The sequence below is a fragment of the Haplochromis burtoni genome, unplaced genomic scaffold (assembly GCF_018398535.1).
Source record: "Haplochromis burtoni strain Fernald_Lab_line unplaced genomic scaffold, NCSU_Asbu1 Contig_86, whole genome shotgun sequence".
Classification (NCBI taxonomy): Eukaryota; Metazoa; Chordata; class Actinopteri; order Cichliformes; family Cichlidae; genus Haplochromis; species Haplochromis burtoni.
Window position 1 is genome coordinate 1294751 of NW_024582447.1, and position 9613 is coordinate 1304363.

Here is a 9613-nt window from a genome sequence, read left to right on the forward strand (position 1 = left end):
ACCACGTGTATCATGTGCTCATTGTTGTGTGGCCAGTTATAAAGCTCAGTGACTTCATCCAAATCTATTTGTGTAACTAGATGACATTCTATTTAACCCTTTTTTTTCTACACCAGGATTACGATGGTCTGGAGTCATAATGATTTACTGTGTGCTTACAGCTTTTCTAGAATACACTCTTGCCCACTCTTTCAATTTTATATTCACAAATATTGACATAATTTACGCTTATATGTTTTAAATGAGCTTTTACACGATTACACCCATCAGGCAGTTAATTTCAGTAGTGTGTCAAATTTGCTCGAAAGCGATCTGTTATAGATGTTATGCCAGTGGGAGTCTTAATGTCGGTGATGTGGGGTGTTGAGAGCTGGTAAAGGTGGGAGGGGTTGACACAAAGATGTACAGGACAGGACACCCTCATGCTTGCTCCATAAACCTCACCACATTTTGGTACCGCAGCTGTGTGGCGCACGCAATGAAAGCGGAGAGGTGCGCTCCTCCTGGAGTGACTATGCCGAGCCTGGAACGGGCTTTTGTGCACTGATCGGCGACTAAGAAGCTCATTTCTCTCCGACATAAACGGAATGTTGACGCTCTCTCTCTCACTAAGGTCGGTTTCAACAGAGCATTGAAGACATCGCTCATTTACCATGAGCTGTTTGGATGTTATGTACCCAGCCTATGGACATTACGCATCGTACGCACCGACTGCTCCCGCTTTTATCAGTAACTTCCAGGTAAGAAATGAGCACATGTGGAAACGTTCTTGTGATAACTCTCATCTCAAGTATTGGAGCCTGTTGTGCTAGTTAACAGATATGCTAATTTATGCAGCTTGTGCGTAAAAGCAAACAACCCGATTCAAAAAGTTATTTATTTGTTTAAGTTTGTGATTTAAGAATTAGTTTGATTTATTGAGATTTTTTCTTTATATCTGTACATGTCACACCAAGCACAGAAGTCACTCTGCACCCACTAATTAGCGCACAGCAGCTCGCACGCACACACAGATTACACATACCAGTGCTGCCTCATACAAAGAAGAGCATCGTGTCAAAATGTCTCATAGTCAGCTCCAGAACTGTCTTCTGCAACACCTGTTTCAGCTCTCTCCCTGTTCTTCCTCTCCCTGCCCTCTAACACCGCGCCAGGCTGCCACAGGTCTAAATTGCACTTCATCTCATTGCCGGGATTTTATGGACACTCCCAACGGCCCCGAGGGGATGTCTGGGGGCCCAGGCACTGGAGGATCAACTTCCTCCTCTGCTTCATCCAGCTCTTCTTCCTCCTATACTCCTGCGGCTTCAAGGCCAGAAGAAGGCCCCAAAGAGAAGCAGGAAGCTCCCGAGGCAGAATACCTGACTTCTCGCTGTGTCCTCTTCACCTACTACCAGGGAGACATCAGCAGCGTTGTGGATGAGCACTTCTCCAGAGCCCTCAGCTCCTATATGGATGGTGAGGGCAAACGTCGAGCACCAGAGCATCAGGGAACAGGTAAATTTCATTGTGCATGCAGAAAGATTATTTGACTCAAATAAAGGTCCTTGTACCAGCAATACAAAGTCATAGTGAATGTTTGGTGTTCTTAAAGAAACTGAAAACAAAAAACAAAAGATTTCTAGATGTATTTATAAAAATCTAATTTGTGCAGTATATGCACAAAAATAAAGCAACACCAATCAATTTTATCAAATCTTTAATAGACTAATTTATTCTAGGCGTGTTTACATGACAATTGTTGGGTTTCTCCTAACTAAATCCTCCTCCCATGTATTTAGGGAAGCACAGGTGGCATATTTGTCACAGTTGAGATATATTGCATGAGATTTCTAGGCCACACACGGTGAACTGACAGGGAGCGCAGCAGAGTGTCACACAGGTAATTTGGTCAGTTGAAGGGCTCATTTGTTCAAAAAGTTGTCCCTGGAAAGGTCGGGGCATCGGGTCAGGAAGGTTAGGAGCAGTTGGAAGTCAAATGGGTCTACTTTGACTCTTCCAGGCTAAAAGGTTTAAAAAAGACACAAGAGAGTCAGCGTGCATTGTTGGTTTTGTCTGTGAAAATCCCAAAATCAGACCTAGCTATAGTCAGATTTCTAATATCTGCCTCCCGGGTCTAAATATGACTCTGTAATTGCAGTATGTTTTGGCAACTTTATCTCCACGAAACGCTATGGATTTATGAGTTTATTGTGGCTTATGTTAATACCAAGTACAGATAATCCATAACTATCATCCAGAGAATCCTATAAAAGCTCAAATTAGTGTTAAGTAAAGATGTTCCTTTCCTCTTTTTACAATTTTAAATCTGATTGCACCAGGATGTAAAGTAAACAAAAATGTCGAAATGAATATTTTCAAGATGCCAGTGTTCTTTTTTGCTGCCAGCTTGACGATATCCCTTGGATATCCATGTAGGGCCTAAAGCGTCTACTCACTCTGTTGCTCTGTCGGTTTTAGTCTCTTTCCTTGTTGAGTCGGACGTCTTCATTTCAGCACCAGTGCACGCTCCCTGCCTCACAACAGATGCTATGTTTATACATGACCGTAAGCGCACAGCCTCGCTGTGGTATCCCCTTCAAACGTCTCCATGGCTGCCATTCTGTCTCTTGCTCCAGCTCTTGCCCCACAATGGTTGCTCAGTCAGTTGCCCACCTGCCAGTCAGATTTATATAAGTTGCGGTCATTGTGATATGGGCAGTGGGAAACGCTGCCTCTTGGGGGGATGCATAGGGCATTTTTTTTCATATAACTATCCCATGGGAAAATTATACTGCTAAAAACATATAATGGCTTGCTGACATTCTGTCAAGGGCGAGGAGGGTGGGGGAGCAGAGAAAACAACAGGTGGGGGTGCAGGAGACAGAAGAGAGGGTTGGCGGGTGCTAGAACGGGGCTAGAATTGCTTTTTGAGTGTGTGTGTGTGTGTCTGTGTCGGCTTGAGTGTGTTGTGAGACTTTCAAAAGTAGTGAGCTGACAGGAGAGTGAGAGATGTCACCACAGCAAGTGATTTAAGACCCCGTGAGTCTTGGGCTCGTTCCAGGTCAGAGCGCCTGCCTTATATAGAATTCCAGGGTATAGGGACATCGCGCTTTCTACCTTTCTCTTTAGCGCTCACTCCCCTCTGTCTGCTCGAACGTGGTTGTGTTTATTTCTGTGTCTTGTTGGGGCTAGGACGGTGTGACAGTATGATCCAATGGGGAAGATATCTGGGCCAGAGGGTGTAGCAGTCATGTGAGTGACATCTATGTTTTAGTATGTGTTGCTCCTCCTGCACAGCTCCAGCCTTTCCATTTGCTTCTATAAATCAATTCAATTCACTACGCAGTTGTGCAACAGTTCATGACTTGGCCTAAGTTTGACTGTTGTGCCTCCTCCTACCTCTTCTCTCCCACCTCTTCCCTTATTAGATACCCCGTCGCCTAGCAGTAGACGAAGCTTCCCCCCATCCTTCTGGGACAGTAACTACTCCTCGCCTCAGAGTCGCTCCCACTGTGAGACCGGTGCACCTTCCTATTCCATGGACCCGTACGCATCAGGGCTACACCCCAGCCTGCAGCACCCACACGCTCATCCTCATCCACACGCTCATCCACACTCCCACCCTCACCCACCAGAAAGCTGGGGATATCCTCAGGCCCAAGCCTACGGCCCCCCACGGCCTCTCCATGAACTTTATTCACCTTCGGCTTTGGAGCCCCACTATGGGCCCCTACTCATGCCTACCGTGAGGCCACCACATCTTCCCACCTTGCCAAGCCACTATGAAGTGAGCAAGCTGGAGCCCGCTACCTCATGGCCCAGTTTGCTCCCCCCAGGAGATGTCAGCCAGACCCTGGCCCTCAACATGGATGCAGGTAACCACTCAACCATGTGAGGCTTTTGGATGGTACAGTGCAGTTTTAGTGCAAGATTGAACTTTCATCCCTTTAAATTTAGCAACACAACACACCAAGCAATCCTGACTTTAAAATATCAAAGATTCATGAATAATATACAGTCAAATAACCATTTACACAAACACCCACACTCTGTTGCACACTGCTATACCAGCTTTCAGCCCCTGTAATGCTCTATATATGAAAACAAATGATCAGATGCAAACATATATACGCTCAGGAAGTTAAATAACCCAGTCACCATTATAGACACTCCCACGCATGCAGACACACTCACAAATGCACACAACACATCATAATCATCACAGGAGCCCCGCCACCCCACAAAAACAGGATGTTTGGCACAAGTAGACTCCATGACAACCTGTGTTCTGTGTTCACCATTGTCCTCCTCATTGTATCCTTTTCTTTTTTTCCCCTCAGGTCTCCAGCAGCACAAGAAAGGCAAGGAGCTCTACTGGTTCTAACGAGCCCTTCAGTCACAGTGACCAGCCATTACCAGATCCAATTAGTCCCTGGACCTACTTTGCTATTGTCGCAGCAGGTCCCTTTATCCCCCGCCCCCCTCCACCATACACACTTTGCATCCCCATCTACCCACCCCCTTCACTCTGTTTCTAGCCTCCCCTGCCAGTATACAGCCTTGCTCCAGGTCGACATGTGTGCACCATGGAGATAAAGCAAAGCGAAAGAGGGAGCGAGAGAGGGAGAGTGTCCGAACTGTCTGTAATCTGTGCTGTTGCTCTCTTTTTCTCAGCTCTTTTGGTCTCCCTCTGCTGTCACTGCACAGACCTTGGCAAGGTGGGAGCCACAGTGACCTGTTTGGACTGAGAAAGACAGGATCACAACAGACTTTTTTTTTTTTTTGCAGAGGACAGAGAGATGGAAGGATGAATGGAGGGACAGAGGGATGAATAGCAGAGAGTAGGGATTTCCTCCAATGTCCCTGGTTATCTCTGTCTCATGCTCTGTGTTGGTACAGTGGTTTTCATTATCCACTTATCTGCATTTCACAAATGCAACATTCAGTGATAAACAAGAGCAGCAATTATGGCAGTTTAAGCTCTGTGACTGTTATCATGAGGCCTTTTGTGTTTGTTATTATATAATACTGCTCTCTGAAATAAAGTGTTTATATTTATTGGTGTTTATGTGCATTTCTAAAATATTAGGTTGGCCAGTGTTCTGAATTTTTTTGTGTCAAGCTGATTGTGCTTTATATATATATATATATTTTAAAAGAGGTGATAAAGCTGACCATACCAGATCTATCATCTATCTTATGTGGAGAATATCTCTCGCATCTACCACGATTTGTTTGCTCAGAACTATCAGGTAAAACTGAACTTTCAATTTGATGCTGTTCCATTTTAGTCCTTTTGTTCTCTGTCATTCGTGGAAATTTTGAATTTTGGCTTTCTTAATATTTGTGGGATTATTTTTTCGGTGTGCTCATTTTTTCGTGTCCAAGAATGTGATGTCAATAAATATTTTTATGGTTCATTGTCACATCTCATAAATGTTTACCTTGAACGATGTTAGCAACATGAATATAAGAGAGTAATAGTTCTAGATAATAAATACTAATATTAGCCTGAAGAAATTTGGCTCCATGGGAAGACTCCGGGTGTCAGGTAACATATCTGTGATGAGGGCTTTTCGGTCTGTTTCTAATTTTGCACACTTGTTGGGTGCCCTGACATTTTCATAGCTGTCTGATTCCCAGATACAGTAGCAGAGCCAGATGTGATCAAGGTTAGGCTGTGCACCTCGTCTTATTTAAAAGGCCTTCCATTTGAATTCCTGCTTGCATTCACACTTTGTCACCTATAAAGTGGGAATGAGTGGCAAATGCCAGCCACTTGTAACCAGAGAAGAAGCCAGCCATCCCAGCTATGCACCAAATGTTGCTGTGTTATTGATCTGATAATCAGATTATGCCCTAAGGTATGCCAGTCTTGGCCACCGTCACAATTTCGTGGCTGTTATGTGTGACCCCTCGCCCCCTTAAGAGAGCAGCCAACTATGTGATTGGCTTTAATCTGAGGAAACATGTAGAGTAATAAAATTAAAAGAGTTTACCAGGGATAGCTTTCCTCTCAGCTTCCCATTCCAACCACCTTACAGCCTTTTCATGCTAGTATTGTTGCTGGCACTAGCCTCTTTTTTTTTTACCCTCCAGGATCTAATCCATAGTAAGTGTGCAGCCACAGATATTGTCACATTACAGTACATGGCTGTCAATAAATCCCACATAATGTGAAGCAGCACATTCAAGTGTAGTTTGTATGAGGAAGGCATAAATTGACTCACTATGGATAACACCAAGATTAAAATTAAAATTGATTTAACCTAAAGTTGTAGCTTAATTTGATTAATTACTGATTCGTTAGTTTGATTACTAACAGAAAGTGGATTTGGTTTGGTGGTTTCCATGTTTGTTAGTAAACTGAAATATTCCAAATGAAATAGTGACATCTCCTGGTGTGTTTATAGCACTGCAAAGCCAACAACAAATAAAGGTTTTACAGGGCACACTTACAACAGGCTGAGCTGCTGTAATGCAGCCAAGACACAGTTTATGGCGCTTTTACAGCAACGCTAACTAAAACTAGCTATGAAAACACAAAATTAAGAATTAAAAAATAGCATGAGCTTCTTCTTTGAGCGAATAAATTGCTTTGCATATTTATCCATGACTACTGGAGAGCACCTGTCAGATCAACTGTCAAAACCATGAACTACTTTAGCTCATTTTTTATAACTATTTGACCAGTAGTATCTCTTAGTACAGAGGTCACTGTTGATTACTTGGTTGATTATATATAGCTTTATCAATAGCTACTAACTAAAAAAAAACCTTGCATTTGCTCCAGCTATATAATCATTACACTGAAAAGACATTTTCATAAATGTGCACAGACTGTCTGTTAATAAAAAATAATACATAATCATGTGTAAAAAACATGGTACAGAAATTTGAGAACAACATGTTCAGGACAACATCTCAACATATGGGAGCAAAGGTTAGTGGCCGACATTACTGAGCACTTTCTGAGAACCACTGATTGCCTCACTTGCACTATGCATTGGTTTCAGTAAGAGTTTATAATAAGACAAACCCTATGCTGACCCAGATTCAAAACAATAGTCATATGATGGCTCATTGGTGGTAGTCACATGATACAGGTTCTAGAGTCAAATGGCACATTATATACAAATACAGATTTACTACATGTTTGTGATCCAAATCTTCAACTTTTATTTTAATAATCATATGATTCACTCAGTGATCAACTGTCATCCTCCCTGCTTTAAATAAACTGGAATCTTTTAACCTGATTACTGAGTGTAAAACACAGTAAACTTGAGTTTTGTGCTTTACTCATCTGAATTTCTTAAACATGTGACTTTCCTGCTGTTTTAACTTTTAATATCTAACTGATACAATCATCATGTGCAAGCTAAAGGAGACAAATAAAAATGAAGCAAGAAACACATGTGATGTAGTATAAACAAGTGGTAGCAGAAATCACAGAACACACACAAAACTTTTTTTCTTCACTTTTAATTTTTCCAGATAAGTCCCTAGACCCATTTACCATAACATGTTCACATGCTTTACTTCCACATTTTTCCCGAAACAAGCAGACAAAAATGTGCAAACTTTGATTTGTGAACTTCCATCCTCGTAATTGCTGTTGTGCTGACTCACGGTGAACCTGTCACTTGTTATGCATCCACGCTATGCTGCACCTGACCACTTCTGCTGGACTTCACAATAAAAACAAATCATTTTAATACTATGTGAGATTAATTTATCTAGCTGGGAGACATGGCACCCCCCAGGAAAAAAATAATGACATTTATTTATTATAATAAAATAATTAAACACATAAAATCAATAAAATCAACCTTCCTAATAATAAAAAATAATAATAAAAAGATAACTTTATTATCTATTACAATCTTCATGTTTGTCTACGATCGTCTATTGTGAATAGTTTTCATGACTCTACACATTTGTCTGGTTCCCATACTAACAGCTGTAGTTGTTTTTTTTTCACACATTATAGGTTTTTTCACTTTAGAGGATTTTGACTTTCAGGCTTTAATTTTAAATATATTTTACAGAGTAGTATTACTTTCACTTAAGTGAAAAAACAAACAAAAACGAAACAAAAACTGTGTTCTTCTACCACTAATGAACTGTCCTCTCATGCCTTACATTAGCCACTGCTGAAAATATATAAAGCATTATAATACTACTGCAAAGCTGCACTGTAGCAATAGTTATGCATTTCTATCATAGAAAGAAAACAGCATATTGTTTTTTTTTATTGATCCAGAGGTATTAGAATTCAAACTATTTGCACTTTTCTGACAGAAATAACCCCAATCTTGTGTACAAAATACTGATATCTGTGCTTTCAGTTGGGATGTCAGATGCATGACATAAACTAAAATAAGAGTTCCTTGAAATCTGTAAACTTTTTGCTTAGTTCTTAGTTTCCCACCCACTCCACATCTTCTTTATGGCTATCGTAACACTGAAAGCCTTGTGACCACTAGTCAGCCAGACAGACAGACGTCAGTTACAGAAGATAAATTGCCAGTAAAAAAAAGGGCTGATATCTTACTTACAGGGAAGAATTTAAAGACAAAATGCACATTTTTGTATTTGCACTGATAAAGATGGGAGGGATTTGCCCAGAAAATCAGGCCTTACAGTCAAGCTTAAAAACAGGATGTGTTTGTGGAAACAGAAAGGAAGTGTTGAATAACTGTCAGTGGAAACCCGCATGAATCATAAATCAAACAATATCAAACTCAGAATAGAGTTTATCGGAAGTTGTGTGTGGCTGTGTGCTTGTTTGCACCGTAGCTCAAAACCTTAAGAAAACTTTCAGACAAAAGGGGACAGAAATTCCATATTTGTGGGAAAATTTAGAGACTTTAATCAGTCTGCAAGAGGTTATATGCGTACATATGAAGACAATACATCATTTCATCATTTCAGTTTCTAAAAGAAGAAAAAAGATGGGGTAACACTTCAAATACATCCTGATCATTCATGTAACTCATCAAACAACATTCACTGAGTGGGTGTTAGCTGAGGTGCCACCTACAATTTCAAGAAATAAAAGCACCTCTATGAGGATTTTGCATATTTTCCAGAATGATGTAATCTGTTTCTTCTTAAGGTTTCAGCTCGCAGGTGGATGACACATTAGCACACACGCTGTGTTGTTTCTGTACGTCTGCTTTGTTTTTGTTTGTTTGTTTTTTCTGCTGTTGTTCGTTTTGGAGACTTCCCATCTCTTTGTGGTGGGAAACAGATTACAGGGGAAAACACATAACAATAACACATACAGGCATATGGTGTTTGTTGAACGTGAATCCATATGACTAAACCAAAACTGATCATGCCCTCAAAAAAACCTAAAAACCAAAGAAAAAAGCAGTAAACAGGATTCATGACAGTAACATTCGGTGTTTTTGCTTAGGTTGACTAAAATATTTCCTCAAAACAGTGTCATCGTGTGATCCTCCTCTTAATGTATAACTCCACCTTTGTCTGTTTCAGTGATTGACTTTCATGTGTCATTTTTTGTGACCTGCTGACAGCCACCTGACTGGAATACTGTAGTCATAACTGTAGCTGGCTATATAAGAACTCCTCAGACAGCTCTACAACACCCACAGGTGCTTCT

At 41.0% G+C, this 9613-nt stretch overlaps 2 protein-coding genes across 2 annotated transcripts in view; both read left to right on the top strand.

Moving 5' to 3' along the window:
- Nucleotides 1–332: 332 nt before the first annotated feature.
- vgll2b (vestigial-like family member 2b) lies at nt 333–4766 on the top strand. The gene is made up of 4 exons (XM_005925655.3): nt 333–740; nt 1155–1497; nt 3411–3857; nt 4323–4766. Exons 1-4 carry the CDS (start codon nt 654–656, stop codon nt 4364–4366), a joined length of 921 nt encoding a protein of 306 aa, XP_005925717.1. The 5' UTR covers nt 333–653; the 3' UTR covers nt 4367–4766.
- Nucleotides 4767–6865: 2099 nt separating this feature from the next.
- LOC102302123 (cathepsin L) overlaps nt 6866–9613 on the top strand; it is a 16422-nt gene continuing 13674 nt past the window's right edge. The window contains exon 1 of the mRNA XM_005925747.3: nt 6866–6925. Within this exon, the coding sequence (XP_005925809.1) occupies nt 6866–6925 (60 nt within the window). The remainder of the gene's footprint in view (nt 6926–9613) is intronic.